At 41.6% G+C, this 16,750-nt stretch overlaps 1 protein-coding gene across 11 annotated transcripts in view; it reads left to right on the top strand.

Moving 5' to 3' along the window:
* The window catches only part of TRERF1 (transcriptional regulating factor 1), a 275,654-nt gene extending 262,120 nt beyond the window's left edge, over positions 1-13,534 (top strand). For 4 of the 11 annotated variants that reach the window (XM_060189802.1, XM_060189797.1, XM_060189795.1 and 1 more), the window contains 3 exons: positions 1,027-1,230; positions 4,302-4,513; positions 9,657-13,534. In XM_060189802.1, coding sequence (XP_060045785.1) covers positions 1,027-1,230; positions 4,302-4,513; positions 9,657-9,972 — 732 coding nt within the window. In that variant the 3' untranslated portion in view covers positions 9,973-13,534. Of the gene's footprint in view, positions 1-1,026; positions 1,231-2,402; positions 2,496-4,265; positions 4,514-9,656 lie in introns of all 11 variants that reach the window. The other 7 variants (XM_060189800.1, XM_060189796.1, XM_060189793.1 and 4 more) reach the window with 4 other exon arrangements.
* Positions 13,535-16,750: the final 3,216 nt, after the last annotated feature.

The following is a 16,750-nucleotide window of genomic DNA, read 5'->3' as shown; positions in this document are numbered from 1 at the left end:
TTTTTGTCTGAGCCTGGCATCTAATATGCAGTTGGACCCAAATTATTGCTGTGACTAGTTTTTAACCTTGAGGAAGATGGGACCTTCTACTTAATTCTCTACTTGTTTGCTGTTCTGAATAAACCAGAAAGGTCATAGTTGCAGGGAGAATGATAATTCATAGAAAATTTTTTCTTACTCTTTTTCATGAAAAGCTTCTACAAGGCATTTCACCAAGCTCATATTCAGAGGCAAAATAAGGAGAGAAAGCACATAATAGACAAAATGGAATTTCTCCTTCCCTTTTCTCTTCTCTTTGTAGTCATCATAATTCACACTTTCATTCTGTTTTTGTTTTATTTGCCATCAGGTTGATCACTGGGGTTCGGTGCCAGCTCGACAACAGCTGGCGGACATTTTCCTTTCTTTTACTTGTTAGGACAGAGAGAAATAGACAGGAGAGGAGGGAGAGAGATAACTGCAGCACTGCTTCACCACTCATAAAGCTGCCCTCAACCAGAGTAGAGCTGGAGTCCATCAGAACACCCTGTGTTACGTGTTTTTCACAGGCATTGGGTCAGATCAAACATAAGGGGCATCTCATTTGGAAGTGTGTTACAAGTCCTACAAGGCACATCATGCTAGGCCAGAGCCATTCCCACTGTGGTGTTAGGATTTGGAACTCTCTTCACTACTCCGGGCAGACAGTGCTGCTCACAAGCAGGGCAGCCAGTAGAGTTCTGGTCAGTTGCAAGGTCTGCTGGTCTCCAAGAAGGAGAAGAAGTTCTTAAGATAGACATATAACCTCCCTTCCTTAGCATATTTCTACTAAGGTGATGAGGGGACCCAGAGTGGAGCAAGGGGACTCCCTGGACCTCAGAATTCCAAGTGACTAGCCCAGAGGGCTGTCAGCCACTCCTTATGTCCAAAGGAACATCCATGGCCCCAGCATCTAGCCCCTCTCTTATCCTGGCCTTTGGTTTCAGTTCATCACTAAAAATGCCCTTTGGGGATTTTCCCCTTTTGCTTTTATTGCCTTAACACCAGACAAGTGAAGAAGAAGAAGAGTTAGAGGATGAGGAGGAGGACCTGGAAGAAGATAGGAAATCCACAAGAGAAGATGAGAGTGAAGTGCCGAAGTCCCCGGAGCCACCGCCAGGCCCTGTTCTGGCTGCCGCAGAGGGGCCACCCCTGCAGGCCCTCAGCCAGCCCTCCGGCTCCTTCATCTGTGAAATGCCCAATTGTGGGGCTGTAAGTGTCTCCGTCCTCCTGGGATCTGGGCCTGGCGAGGGCCATAAGTCTGTGCCTGTCTTTAAGAGACATTGCATTTAAATACAACATCCCATTTAAGCATATTAAAAGCATCATTTAGTTAAAAAAACAATTTGAAGGTATTAACTATCTGTTCATTCCTAGTACAAAAGGAAGCCCTCAGAGACTCTGTATTGGCCTGGTCCAGGGCTTCCTGTATGTTGTAAAGGATATTTTTTATAGTTGTTTACTTTGAATTCTCAGTCCTCCACTGGTCCTGTACTGCCCTGAGTCATTGAGAGTTCCCCCAAATCATGGTTCTTAAAGCCGGGCACACCTGTATAGGCAAGTTCTAAAGCTAGTTCTTAAAAATGCAGATGTTGCTCCTTTCACAAGATATTTTCCCCCAGTTAGTGCTTTTATATTTGTACATCATATAGGAACATTTGTTTTCCAGAGTGTATTAAATGCTGTCGTTTAGATGAGGAAAACAACAGCCTTTAAAATATTTGCATTCTAAATATTTTAAATACTTGCAGAAATTCTCTTGATTTACCTATAAGAAAAAAATGAAAAAGTGTTAAGAGGTTTTTATACATGTTACATTCGTTGTAAAGAGAACATAAGAAAAGGTTGGCTTGAGCAGGGGTAGATAGCATAGTGGTTATGCAAAAAGACTGTCATTCCTGAGGCTCCAACGTCCCAGGTTCAATCCCCTGTACCACCATAAGCCAAAGCTGAGCAGTGCTCTGGTGTTAAAAAAAAAAAAAAAAAAAAAAAAAAGGTTGGCTTGTTTCTGTCTTTGATGTTTAATGACTAGAACCTTCCATCATTGCCATTTTATATAGAAAGGTTCTCCTCAAAGCTGACTAGACATGACTGTATATGGCAGTGTTTCTGAGTGGATTTGTTTGGAAGTTGGATGCTTCCTCAATTCATAGTTTGGTATAGAGTAGAAGTTTTACCAAGTAGGAAGTCATCTTTTATACTTCCTAATCTGAAATAATCACCAAGATGAGTATTTAATGACTTAAAAGTCACATAGGAGGAAAACATATTGGTTTTATTCCTTTCTTATTCATAGAGGTTTGGCCATTAAATCAGCTTATAAGACCATATCAAAGCTCATTAATTTATTAATTCTTTATTTTTCATTTATTGGCTAGAAACAGAAATCAAGAGGAAAAGGGGAGATACAGAGGAAGGGAGAGAGAGAGAGAGACCTGCAGCACTGCTCCACCACTTGTGAAACTTCCCTCCTGCAGGTAGGGACCCGGGGCTTGAACCTGTATCCTTGTGCATTGTAGTATATGCAGTCAACTAGGTGTGCCACTGCCCAAGTCCAGAGCTCATGAATTAAACACAGAGCAAATCACTTACAACCGGTCAGGTCCTGGGTGCTCCTCCAGGCCAGCTAATGCATTTAACGAGATGGAAGTCAGGGCTTCTGAATCCATCTTTGTATAGCAGTGGCTCTCAACTAACAATGATTCTGTTCCCCAAGAACATTTCACAGTGTCTACATACATTTTCATCATGACTGTGGAAATGGATAAAGACTTGAGATGTTGCTAATATGCTGTACACTACATGCCCCCCCACAGTAATTATTCAGTCTCAAATATCAGTAATACTGAGACTGAGAAACTGTGCTTTCTGGCAGACTTCAAAAATTGGCCACATTAGCTTGTATTAAAATCGGGGAATCTGAAATCTTGGTTCAACTATATACTACTAACTGGGGTTTAGAAATAATGTAGAGAATAGGTCAAAGTACTGGACAGATGGCATAGTGGTTATACTACAAGTCTGAGACTGAGGTCTCGGATTCAATCCTTAGCACTATCAAAAGCTAGTTGAGTAGAGCTAAAACATTATAAAACAGAAGTAGGTCAAAGCAGCCCATCTTTCTAATTTTCTGGTTTGTGTTCTTGGAGACTCTAGAACTTGAGAGAAAGAGAGACAGAGATGAGCATACACCATTTCTGGGGTGCTATCTCTATTTTAGCCAAAACATCTCGGCTTTAATTTTTAAGATATGTTTATATCTTAATGAGAAAAAGAACACCAGGGGGGCAGGCGGTGGTGCACTGGGTTAAGCACACATAGTACAAAGAATAAGGACTTGAGCAAGGATCCTGGTTCCAGCCCTCAGTTCCTCACCTGCGGGGGGGGGGGGGGGTGTCGCTTCACAAGTGGTGAAGAAGGTCTGCAGGTCTCTCTCTGTCTCTTTCCCTCTCTATCTTCCTCTCCCCTCTCAATTTTTCTCTGTCCTATCCAAAAATAAATAAATAAATAAATAAATAAATAGGCCACAGGAGCCATATATTCTAGTGCAGGCACCGAGCCCTAATGATAACCCTGGAGGCAAAAAAAAAAAAAAAAGGTGGGGGGAGCTGGGCAGTAGAACAGCAGGTTAAGCGCACATGGCACAAAGCACAAGGACTGGCATAAGGATCCCAGTTCGAGTCACCGGCTCCCCAGCTGCAGGGGTGAAGCAGGTCTGCAGGTGTCTTCACAGGCGGTGAAGCAGGTTGCAGGTGTCTATCTTTCTCTCCCCTCTCTCTGTCTTCCCCAACTCTCTCCACTTCTCTTTGCCCTATCCAACAACGACTACATCAATTACAACAATAAAACAACAAGGGCAACAAAAGAGAATAAATAAATTTTTAAATGCTAAAAAAAATGAGATAGAGGTAGTTATGACTTAATTTTTTCAATTGTCCAGCCCCCTTACTTTATAGATTGATAAAAATAAGGTGTGCAAAGGGAAGTGGCTCCATATCAGTTGCAATGGCTCAGTGCCCAGTCTCCTGACTAGAGATGTTGACAGTCCCTCAACACCTCTAGTTTTCTGATTATAACAGTGCGGGTTTTTATTAGCACTTCATTTGTGGTTGTTGTATTCGATACCTATGTTTTGTGATGCCTGTCCCAAATTTATATATATATTCCCTATGTCCTGTCATTAGACACTGTTGCTACTCTCACACATTTTGCCACTAAGTAACTAATAACCCTAATTTCCTTTTCAGGACTGTAGATGTCATGTCACTCCCTTTCTTCCCCAGGTGTTCAGCTCCCGGCAGGCACTGAATGGCCATGCCCGCATCCATGGTGGCACCAACCAGGTGTCCAAAGCTCGGGGTGCTGTCTCCTCTGGGAAGCAGAAGCCTGGTAGCACCCAAAGTGGGTACTGCTCCGTGAAGAGTTCACCCTCTCATAGCACTACCAGCGGCGAGACAGACCCTACCACCATCTTCCCCTGCAAGGAGTGTGGCAAGTAGGTGGAAGTGGACCATAGACTAAACTTACATGTGTGCTAATTGTTGGAGGGAGTGAGGTGCAGAGCTTCAGGATGGTCTGAGGTTCCATTAACTAGAGAAAAGAGCCCAGGCTCTCCAGATTCTCCCCATACCTTCTTGGGGGTCTACATGGCACCTCAGGGTGGGTGACTTTGCAATTCAGAATATGGACACTTGATGTTTAAAGCATAATAAGGGGGAGGCTGGGTGGTAGCGCAGCTGGTTAATCAAACAGCAATAGCCCTGCAATAAGCCCCAGCAATAGCCCAGTGGCTAAGGGAAGGAAAAAAAAAAAAGCATAATAAGGATGGGCATTTTCAGAAAGCAAAACTTCACTTTTTTTCAGAAATAGTGGATGGGGTTCAGATTCCTACTTCTTCCCTTCAACACCAAACTATATTTAAAAGTGTCACTTCACTACATTTCTGCTGAGTGATTTCAAAATGGTTCTAAGGGGCTGAGTGGTAGTGCACCAGGTTAAGCACACATAGTGTGAAGTGCAGGGATCCCGGTTCAATCTCCCGGCTCCCCACCTGCCAGAGGGTCGCTTCGCGAGCAGTGAAGCAGGTCTGCAAGTGTCTTTCTCTCGCCCTCTCTGTCTTCCCCTCCTCTCTCGATTTCTCTCTGTCCTATCCAGCAGCAACAGTAACAACAACAATGGAAAAGAAATGGCTGCCAGGAGCAGTGGATTCATAGTGCAAGCACCAAGCCCTAGCTAGCAATAACCCTGGAGGCAAAAAAATAAATAAAAATAAATAGAAATGGCTCTGAAACACTTAATCAGGGACCCTCTGTAGCAGAGATAACTTGCGTACCAACACTGCTCACTTCTACACCCAGTTCAGGCATCACTAATCAATCATTATGCTCTGCTGCCACATTAAGACAAGAATTCCAGTTTACTTCTCAGTGAGTCTACCGGATGTGGATGGCTATTACACATCAGGTATTATTCTACCTGATGTGGATGAGGGACATCCTCTCAGAGCCTTGCTGAGTTTCTCTCCTCAGATCCTTTCCATCAGAATACTTCAAGTTGGCACAACCAGTTGATCCAAGTTAACTCAGGAGATAAAACTCACTTGCCATCCCTGCCCTTCTGGGTATAATTCAAAACAACAACTAAAGGGTAAAATTGCCAGTGGGTTGGAGTAATAGCAGCTGACATTTACCAAGCACTTATCCATACTTTATGTGCATGAAGTCATTTAATCCTCACACACAAACTCCATATGGTGCAGATACTGTTTTTATCCTTGTTTTACAAATAAAGATTGAGGGCTAGTGACATAGATCACTTGGATAGTGTGCTGCTTTGCCATATATGCTACCCAGGTTCAAGCCCAGCCCCTCAATGAAAGAAACATAGGTGCTATGGTCACTTTCATTTCTTTCTCTCTCTCTCTTTCTCTCTCACTCTCTCTCTCCCTTTCTCTCTCCCTCTCTGTCTATATCTAAAATAATAATAACAATAATTAATAATGATACTAATAAATAAAGACTGGAAGAGAAAATGGCTTGTCCTAGGCTTGTTCCACTGGTAAGAGCAGAATTAAAGTCTGAACACAGTTACTTTCAAATGCAGAACCCAGGTTCCTGACCTCCATTCTCTCCTGTTGGTTGCTTTATTTACTTGGCTAGGCAGAAAGTATCTTTGATATTTTCTTTGATATATGTGGTCCGGGAGGTGGCGCAGTGGATAAAGCATCGGACTCTCAAGCATGAGGTCCTGACTTCAGTCCCCTGCAGCACATGTACCAGAGTGATAGCTGGTTCTTTCTCTCTCCTCCTATGTTTCTCATTAATAAATAAATAAAATCTTTAAATATATATATATATATATGGTAACCTTCACAGCATTCAGTATAGAATTCCAGCTTACTTCTAAGTCAAGCTGCCTGGTGTGGAGGTGTATTATATTGTCACAAGGGACATCCTCTAAGAACCTTGCCAAGTTATAAACTTCTGCCTTCCATATGAAGGGGAATATTCCTGGGGCCAGGTCGTGGTGTACCTGGTTGAGCACACATGTTACAGTGCACAAGGACCCGGGTTCAAGCCCCCAGTCCCCACCTGCAGAGGGAAAACTTCACAAGTGGTGAAGCAGTGCTACAGGTGTCTCTCTGTCTCTCTGTGTGTGTGTGTCTCTCTCTCCCTGTCTCTCCCTTCCTCTCAATTTCTGGCTGTCTCTATCAAATAAAGATAATAATAATAATAAAGTAAAATATTCCCTAGAGAGATGCTGACCAAGTAGCTGCTGAAACTCTACCATGAATGTTTCCCTAACTGTATGAATGAGGTGACATCATAGGGCTATTGTAAAGATTATATTAATTGACACAAATAGAAGTCCTCAAACAGTATTAGGCAAACAGTGAGTACCTGTTCGGTGGGAGCTACTATTAAACTGTTTGAAATAGCCTGTAATGGAGTGTAAACTATGAGTTTAGGTCCCAGTTGCCTCACTCATATATTTCTTTTTTAACAAGGCACAAGAGTGATTAAGCTATTTGTCATGATGCACAGCTGGGTGGAGGGTCAGCATGCTTGCTGGCCTGGACCTTGATCTTCACCTTCCACCTAAACTTGGTTCAGTTTGATGCCAAAGTGAGTTGCAGCTAGCAATGTTTATCCCCCTCTGTGACGAACCGAGATGGATTAGGTATGAATTTCCTCCTCGGTGTTCTAATGACCTTCAGAGCCTGATATCATGCCATCTTCATGCCACCTTGAGAGAAATGAGCCCTGTTTTGATCATTATTAGCTCAGGAATGAAACCTAACGCTTCCATTACTTTCCGGATAATGAAGTAAGGGAGGAATGGAAGGCTTGCCAGTTTCCTCTGAGAGGGGTCACCACTCTGCTCAAACAGGCTACAATCTATTATCCTACCAGGTGGAGACAGAGTACGTATTAATAAAAGTGATTGTCATTCAGTGACATTCCTTAAATGTTTTTAATGGGACCTTTTTTTCTTAACTTAAAAAGAGAAAAATAATAATAATTAGAAAAGAAAGCCAGAGCATCACTCTGATACATGCAATACCAAGGATTAAGTTTAGGATTGCATGCTTGTAAGTCCTGTGTTCCACTCACTGTGCCTGGGCTCCTTGGGACTTTTTTATACCATAACTCTAGTTAAGATATTATGGATAATTTTTCTGTGACTTTCCAGACACTAGTTCTGAGAATGCTTCTTTTAGCTGTGACAGTTTCCAATATGTCCAGTTGTGGTGATTAACTCTATTGGACTTACATCTGAGAAATCTGTTCTTTTTCATCCTTGTTGAGTGCAGGAGCAAACACAGAATGCTTATACTAACATCATCCACTCTCCAAAAACAAGCATCCTCATGCCTTGGAAAACTTTTTTATGAAAAGGGTCCAGACAGAGTACTTTCATATGCAAGTCATGCTGTCACTCTTCTTAGCTCCACCACTGTAGTGCAGACAGTTCCTGAATAGTATGACTGTGTTCCCACAAATCTTTCTTTACATAAATAGGCTGGAGGGGGGAGCTAGATTTGACTCACTGACAATAGTTTGAAGACTTCTTTATTATTTTTTTTATTTATAAAAAGGAAACACTGACAAAACCATAGGATAAGAGGGGTACAACTCCATACTATTCCCACCACCAGAACTCCGTATCCCATCCCATCCCTTGATAGCTTTCCTATTCTTTAACCCTCTGTGAGTATGGACCCAACCCAAGGTCATTGTGAGATATAGAAGGTGGAAGGTCTGGCTTCTGTAATTGCTTCCCCACTGAACATGGGCGTTGACAGGTCCATAATCCCAGCCTAGCATGCAGTCTTCTTACACCAGTTTCTCTACTTCAGCACTGGTATATTGGATCTGATCACTCTTTATTTGAGGAAGAGCAGACCTCTGCATTGTAAGATATTTAGTAATATCCCTGACCTCTGTCCACTAGGTACTAGAAATGTCACCAATCCCATTTATGCTGATCAAAAATGTCTCCAGACATTGCCAGTTGTTTCCAGAGGAGGGCAAAGCACTCCCAACTGAAAATCACTATTTCATTCTAAAGGAAGCAGTATGAAATTATAATGACCAGCAAGAAGAGGTCTTGGGAGTCCAGAGAGAATATGCACCTTGCATGCCTGAGGTGTTCAGTCTCCTGCACCACATTAGAGAACAAGAAAGACAAAACAGTGGAGCTGTATGGATGGTGGAGTGGTTCTTTGATCTTTCACATCATCTTTTATAATGAAATAAAATAAATTAAAGGATGTCAGGTAGAAAGGGAGAGTATCTGCAGCTTGGAGGTGAAACACACTAAAAAGACAAGAGGAGGGACTATCAGATTTGGCCTCAGTGAATTACTGGTGAATTTGATTGTTACATACTTTATTTATTTTAATGAGAGGGAGACAGAGACACCAGAGCACTGCTCAGCTCTGGCTTATTGTGGTGCTGGGGAACCTGGGACCTTAGAGCTTCAGGCATGAAAGTCTTTTACATAGCCATTATGCTGTCTCCCCAGCCCTTGATTCATTGAGAGGGAAGAAGGAGGAGAGAGAGAAAACCAGAGCATCACTCTGGAATGTGCAAAGCATGGACTCAGACTCAGAACCTCATGCCTAATAGTTAAATGCTTAATGCACTATGCCAGTTCGTAGTGGCTCTGGTAACTTTGAAAAAAGCACTTGCACTGAACTGCAGGGGATACTGGTCCAGTTGGAGAGGGTAGAGGAGAGAGGAGTTGTACCAAATGTGCGCAGGCAGATCCTCAAGAATTTTTGAGTCTGGTGGAAAGGGGAGACTAGAGGCAAATGATGGACTGTTTGGTAGTGGGAACTCCATTTATGGTATGAGCTCATTAGCATGGTTTGGAGACAGGTTGAGAGGGCTTGGTTAGTGATGGAGAAAGAGGGGAACTGAAGGAGAGAAGCCAGTGCTCTAAATTACAAAGAGATAGAAAAGCTTTTGAGAATCCTCTACTGCCAGGGGAAGAAACCTGTCACAATTTGTACTTATTCCTGTCCTCTCCCCCTTCCAGATGTCAGACATGCACCTCCAGCTCCCTGTAGGAAGCCTGGATTTCCAGAAACTCGCATCTCCTAACTTTCCCATGTGCTTTGTCTTCCCTTCTAGAGTCTTCTTCAAGATCAAGAGCCGGAATGCTCACATGAAGACTCACAGGCAGCAGGAGGAGCAGCAAAGGCAGAAGGCTCAGAAGGCAGCCTTTGCAGCAGAAATGGCAGCCACCATCGAGAGGACTACGGGGCCAGTGGGCGCACCGGGGCTGCTGCCTCTAGACCAGTTGAGTCTGATCAAGCCCATCAAGGATGATATCCTTGATGTTGACGTCCAGCAGTTAGGTGTCATGGAAGAGGCTGAGGTCGTGGACACTGATCTCCTTTTGGATGATCAAGATTCAGTCCTTCTTCATGGTGACACAGAACTATGAAGCACTGTTTGTCACTTAGAGACCTCAGTAACCCACAGCCTCCATCTTCATGAATCAGGAAACCTGGACTGACTGCTCATTTCATAACCATTTTAAACTACCTGTTTGAGAAGTGGTCATCTGATTCAGGTTTAGGGGAAAAAAATCCAGTTTCTCTTCCTTTTATTTAAAATAAAGTTTTGTGGGAGGTTGCGGGGTGGGGGGTGAAGATAAATAATTGGCACAATTCTATTTAAAGAGGTGTTTCATCTAGATTACATCCCTGTGTATTCATTCCCAGCAGGGAATTAACCTGGACTTCGTATTCTTTCATTTTTAGATGTTGACCATCCTGGTTGCATTTTATCCCAAAGCTTGCTGAGAGAGACAGGGAGAGAGAGAGAGAGAAAGGAGAGGAGAGGAGAGGAGAGGAGAGGAGAGGAGAGGAGAGGAGAGGAGAGGAGAGGAGAGGAGAGGAGAGGAGAGGAGAGGATGTGTAGCAGGCTGGCCTCTTCATACCAGGGCCTTGGACCACCGTTCCCCAAGCAGAGTTGCTTTTCATTCTGTTCTGACCTCATTCTGCACTTTGCAGTGAACATGGCACCATTGCCATGAGACTGTGTGCCAGGGGTATAGCTTTCCAGAGAGCAAGGCAAGCCCTCATGCCCCATGGCTTTCCTCTAGTAAACATGGCATTTGAAGAGTTGACCAAATGTGAAAATAAACTATCTCCCTGCCTTGCCTGTCACTCACTGGCCTGGTTTTAGGAAATGAGTACTGTATACTTTCAGGTTTTCACCCTCTGGCGCTTATTTACTAAGGACCTGGTTCAGAGAGCAAATAGGGCCTCTTCCATGTTCCCTGGGAGCCACTTTGCTCCCATTCAACAGAGTCACGTTTCGGGGTGAGCCAACTCGAGACCTATGTGGAGGACAATTATCCACGCTGTGAAGGTGCCAGGACTGTTTGACTTAGGAAAAATGATTGAAGGGCACATTATAAAGTACCTGAAATAGCCAAGAAGTGTTCTTTTGTCCAAAAATTAGATTGAATGAGCCTTTTTTTTTTCTTTGTTACTCTTAACTGGTCAGTAGAGTTCTGAAATGACTGTGCAACTTGGAATTACTGTGAAACCTCATTCGCTGGGATTTTGCTGTAACTCACCTGTGCTGTACTGAAGTTTACACTGACACCCAACCATGAGTAAAATGGTTGTCTAACAAATCTGATAGCAGCTACAAGGGAACTAGCATTAAAGACCAAGAAAACCAGTTCTCGGTTCTCAGCTACCACTTTGACTACAATGTTTGTACTCAAAAGATGAGTATATTCATCAAAGTCATTTACCAAAGCACTTCTAGGCATTTCAAAGGGCTTCAGGTAGCTCTGTCACTTCCTGTCCACTGTCAACAGAGTTACTGTTGCTACCTGAAGGTAATAAACCTGTAACCCTTCAAAAATGGCATTGAGCTCCGACTTTTGAATGGAGCCAGGCTGACCCATCCCACTGTTAGTGCAGCCTGCAGGAGTGAAAGCAGCGCCAGCAAAGAGGACTCCTTGGGGAGGGGGGGTTCTCCTTTAATTAAGTTGGTGTGGCCTTTTCCACAGGAAGCTTTTAGATCTTGTCCTATCTCAAGTAAGTTTATTCCTTAGCACCACATAAGTGTGGAGATTACACTGACCTCTTTGCTAGTATGGTAATAGCTTAAGAATGATTAATAGGATCCAGCATCTTTTAAGTTTGACTCTGCAAAGAAAAAATATATTTGGCACACACTTCTGGCCCACAGTTACCCCACACAGACAGTATTCTCTGAATCTCAGGAAAGCCATGGACAGAAGATAAATAAATACAAGTGTTCTTTTCATTATCATCATCCTGTTTTCAGAAGAGGTCTTGGAAGTTTCCTTTATCTTTTCCTTGTGGGAGTGGGGGGCTGTTTTATTTGTTGCCATTTCAGACAGGTTGTTCTATCCTATGTATTGAATTAAGAACTGCCTAGGCAGTGCATCAACTTTGGGACAGAACTATTCCAGAACATTCCAACTGACCACTTCTGTTCAAGTGACTACTTTTCTCTGCTTGTGGTTGTCTGAGTGTGATTCTGGAATATTTCTGCTACTGGGTCTATGAGAGCTTATCTATCAAAGGAGCAAACACCCAGGAAAAAAAAATATTTTTAAAGCAAATGTACTCTCTGAGTTTGAAGACTTGTTCAGCCATTCCGATTTTAAACATTAGAAATAAACTGAGTTGCCAAGGCAAAATTACAATGCACAATTTAATGATTTTTCATGCAGTATAGTATAAGCATTTTTGACTTGAAATAACCAAAGAACTCCTCCTTAATGAGACAGTTCAAATTCCTGAATTAGTATTTCTTGACAATATCAACTTAAAGAATTGACTTCATAGTAAAATATTGCACTTACATTTTTTTTTCTGAAACGATTCTGCCTGCATGTATGTGTTGTGTTCAAGCCTCCTCGCCTCCCCACCCCCCAAAAGAAACTTTCTTTTCTTTAATGGGTAATGTATCCAACACAGTTACTGTTTACTATCAGATGGTTTTTTCATTAGTAAATTTAGACCTCTTTGAGAAAGCTTGTATATAAAAAGTTAACAGATATATTTTATGGAAAAACCCATCTTATTTTCAAATATATTTAACTGCTGTTATATTTTATTAGAGGAAGGTTGTAAATATTTTCTAGGAGTTCTATTGTAAAGAAAAGTATTTTTGAAAAAAATTAATGTAATAAAAACGAAAACATTTTTAAATAGTGGTTGTGATTGCTTCCTGTTTTGGCTTCATTATGCTCTGTTCTAAGCAAATGACTTGCATGCCTTCCCATTTCAGGATGTGATTTATTCAGGTTTGCACTATTATAAGTTGACATCATAATATCTAGTGTACTTAACTGTATTTTCCCTGGAATGCAGGTTCCTTGGTTCACATCAAAAGCACTATGTTTAGCATATCCACAAATTTTCTTTTGTAATGTGTGTATTTTTAATAAGGATTTTATGTAACACTTTGGCAAAAAAAAAAAAAAAAAAGGACAGTATTTTCTAGTAAATTTTATAATACATTTTACTAAAAATGTTTCTTCCAAGGCCAGTTTTTGTTAAGGTGAACCAAAAGTCTTATTTTACCAGGGTTTAAAAAAAAAAAGGGGGTTGGAAGCTTGAAAGCAAAGTTATATTTAAACATCTATGTAACAAATAAATAAAGATGTTTTATAGATGTGTCCTTAAAAAGGTGCATTCCTTAAAAGCAAAAACAACTGGGTGTGCTAGGTTCCCCCCCAAGTGATAAGCATTTTTGTTTGTTTTTTTGTTTGTTTTGTGTGTTTGTGTGTGTTTTTCCTAATTATCACAATGCTCTTTTCAAAAAGAGAGCCAGAATTTTACTTGAAAGATTCCAGTTATTAGCCTCAGAAATTTATTATGGCTCCTACAGATAGGCATTCTTCAACCAGAGATGTAACCAAATAAGACACTGTCATATTTATTTGTGAAAACCTGATTCAATATTGCATCAGCTGCTCTGAAAATAAAATGTTTCTTTTTTGAGTTTCATCTGGCTGAAACAGTCCTTCTTTCTAGCCACTGAGATAATTTTTTGACACTGGATAAAATGCTCAATCTCTTCTTAGTTGATGCCCTTGGACTAGTGTAGAGGGCTGCTGATAAGATTTAATGCTTACCTCTGTCCCTTGCCCCCTGCCACCTTGGAGACTAGAACAGATATTTCTGTCACTTAAGCAGTGAGGAGCTACATGGAGGAGTCAGTGGTCCGTCAAGCCTAGAATTAAAACTGATATAGGGAAGCTCAGTATTCCACACAGCCAATCTCCCAGTGGGCCTACCAAAAGTCCAGTCTACCCTGGTTTATTAAAATAGACTTCTAGGGAGCTGGGCATTAGCGCAGTGGGTTAAGCGCGGGTTAAGCGCACGTGGCGCAAAGCACAAGGACTGGCATAAGGATCCCAGTTTGAGCCCCCAGCTCGCCACCTGCAGGAGAGTCGCTTCACAGGCGGTGAAGCAGGCTTGCAGGTGTCTATCTTTCTCTCCCCCTTTCTCTCTTCTCCTCTCTCCACTTCTCTCTGTCCTGTACAACAACGATGACATCAATAACAACAACAACAATAGTAACTACAACAACAATGAAAAACAAGGGCAACAAAAGGGAAAATAAATAAATAAATAAATGTAAAAAAATAGACTTCTAATCTGGGTTTTCTTTAAAAGTGGATTTACTTTCTAATGACCAGGGGGAAAAGCTGGGAGCCAGCCCTGGCAAAAGTAATTAAGGGTCCCTGAAGGAAAGGAGGAGTAGGCGAAATGAATGAGTGACATGTCAGCTGCTTTAGGTGCAGGAGAGAAGTATCCCTGCCATCTCTCTGCAGAGCTTTATTTTAAAACACTTTTTGCCCAGATATAGTTGACATCATGTAAAATTGCTTTCATTAACATCAAGGATACAGATGACATGTATAATTGTTTTCATTAACATCAGGAATAACCTTAAACAACATTATTATTATAGGTATGTTTTCCTTAGAAAGTTCCCTAGGTCTGGAGCATCCTGATCTCCCCTTGAAAGTTTTCTTGGGTCTGGGGTAGCCTAAATTTTCCCTTGAAATTTCCCTTGAGTGGTCCGGGAGGTGGTGCAATGGATAAAGCATTGAACTCCCAAGCATGAGGTCCTGAGCTCAATCCCCGGCAGCACATGTACCACAGTGATGTCTGGTTCTTTCTCTCTCTTCCTATGTGTCTCATGAATAAATAAATAAAATATTTTTTAAAAAAGAAAAAAATGCACACACACACAACTTTGTTTAAAAAAAAAAAAGAAAAGAAAAAGAAAGTTCCCTTGAAATGAACATCTATGTTTTGACCATCTCCCTGTTCTGACCTTCTGTATGAATAAACATTTTTCCCTGGAGCTAAATCTAATAGCTTTTCTTCTTAACCCACACTTGGATGGGTTTAACTAGATTATAGTAGGCTGTCCACCTAAAGAAATCTTCTGCTGTAAAGTAATCACATGGGACTCTCTTCTGGTTAACCTTTGCATATATGAAAGTTCACTGACTTTTAACTAATGTAAGTTTACCAACTTCTATCCATATATCCTAACATTAGCTATTTAACTATACAACCTATGTATTTATTATAGATACCTGTAAGTGGAAGCAGGGAGTCTATGGGTAAGGGTAAGTAATAAGGCCTCTCTATAATTAGGTGAAGACCACAGTCTGTCACTCATACTATAAGCCAACTGTAATTCTGGCTTTTGGTCTGAGTCCAGCTAATAGAGGAGCTGTAATGGTGACAAATAGCTTTTTTTTCTGAAAGCCTCCCAGTGGGTACATCAGCTTCAGCTGTTAGGCCATTTTTTAGTTTTGTCACACTCACTGCCATAATTGTTGTCACAATGTACTTCCCTCCCCCCCCCCCCGCGATCTCCTTTTATTGTCCCCAGGTATTATTTGTGCATTTGCAATATAGCCAATAAGTCCTCAAAATATCAGTGTAATTAAAAACAAATAGCTTCAGTTTAATCTAGAACTTCCCGCTCTGCAGTAGGCTCCAGTCTGTTCAGACTTTGTCTGGCAATAGACGTGATGTCACCTCCACCATTATACAAAAAGGATGAATAGTTTCAGTTCGGTCCTGCCTTGTTCGGACTTTGTCTGACAGCAGCTGTGACGTTGCCTCCACCAAGGAAGGAGAGTAAATTGCTCAGTCATTCAGCTAGATTGTGAACATAGGGCACCCAGGGTGGGGACTCAGTAGCTAAATTGCTAGATTTAAAAACATGACATCCACATAATGAATGTGTATGCATTTGTCTGTGAATCCACCATAAAACACCAACCCCCTCTATAAAAATAAATAAATAAAATTTAAAAAGAAAACAAACATGAGATCCTGAGTTCAATCCTCCACATTGCAGGGTGGGGGAGATAGCATAATGGTTATGTAGACTCTCATTGCTTGAGGCTCCAAGGTCTCAGGTTCAATCCCCTGAACCACCAAAAGCAAGGGCTGAGCAGTACATGCAGGTGCTTTGCAAGTGGTGAAGCAGTGTTGGTGTCTCTCTGCCTCTCCCTCTTTATCACCCCCTTCCCTCTCGATTTCTGGCTGTCTCTATCCAGTAAATAAAATAAAGATTTAAAAAAAATCTTTAAAAAAAATAGTTATGCAAAGAGCCTTCATGCCTGAGGTTCCAAACTCCTAGGTTCAGTCTCCAGCACCACCATAAACCAGAGCTGAGTAGTGCTCTGGTGTTTCTCTGAGTCTTTATCTCTCTATCTTTCTCATTAAAATAAAATAAATGCTTTTTAAAAAATTCTTAAATACTCCAGTAACATAAGCAAATACTTACGCAGAGCCAGACAGCTATGTACAGGATGGATGGAGCACAAAAGTCATAATTAATGTGAGGAAAGAGATAGGACTAAGGAACAGAACTACAAAACTATTCAGTGAGTAAAAGGGGCAAATTCTGGACTCACTGGTAGTGTCAGGCTACTTTTAACAACAACAACAACAACAAAATTGCTAAAATTTTGAACAACAGAAATAAGTATCATTTGGTCACTACACCGTCCACTTATTACTGTTCCCCTCCCCCCAAGCATGTAGCTTGTGAAGTTTGCCTTCAATAAAACCGGAACCACATAGATTTTGAAGGGCTTGTTAACTCTGATTCTGGACTGGAGTAACTTTATCAAGACCTTAGCCTCAGGGCTCTCAGCCCCACCTTCAAAAGCTCTAAACCACGTC

Source organism: Erinaceus europaeus, chromosome 4, assembly GCF_950295315.1.
Source record: "Erinaceus europaeus chromosome 4, mEriEur2.1, whole genome shotgun sequence".
NCBI lineage: Eukaryota > Metazoa > Chordata > Mammalia > Eulipotyphla > Erinaceidae > Erinaceus > Erinaceus europaeus.
The sequence above is the reverse complement of the archived record's forward strand: the minus strand, read 5'-3'. Positions and strand labels throughout refer to the sequence as shown.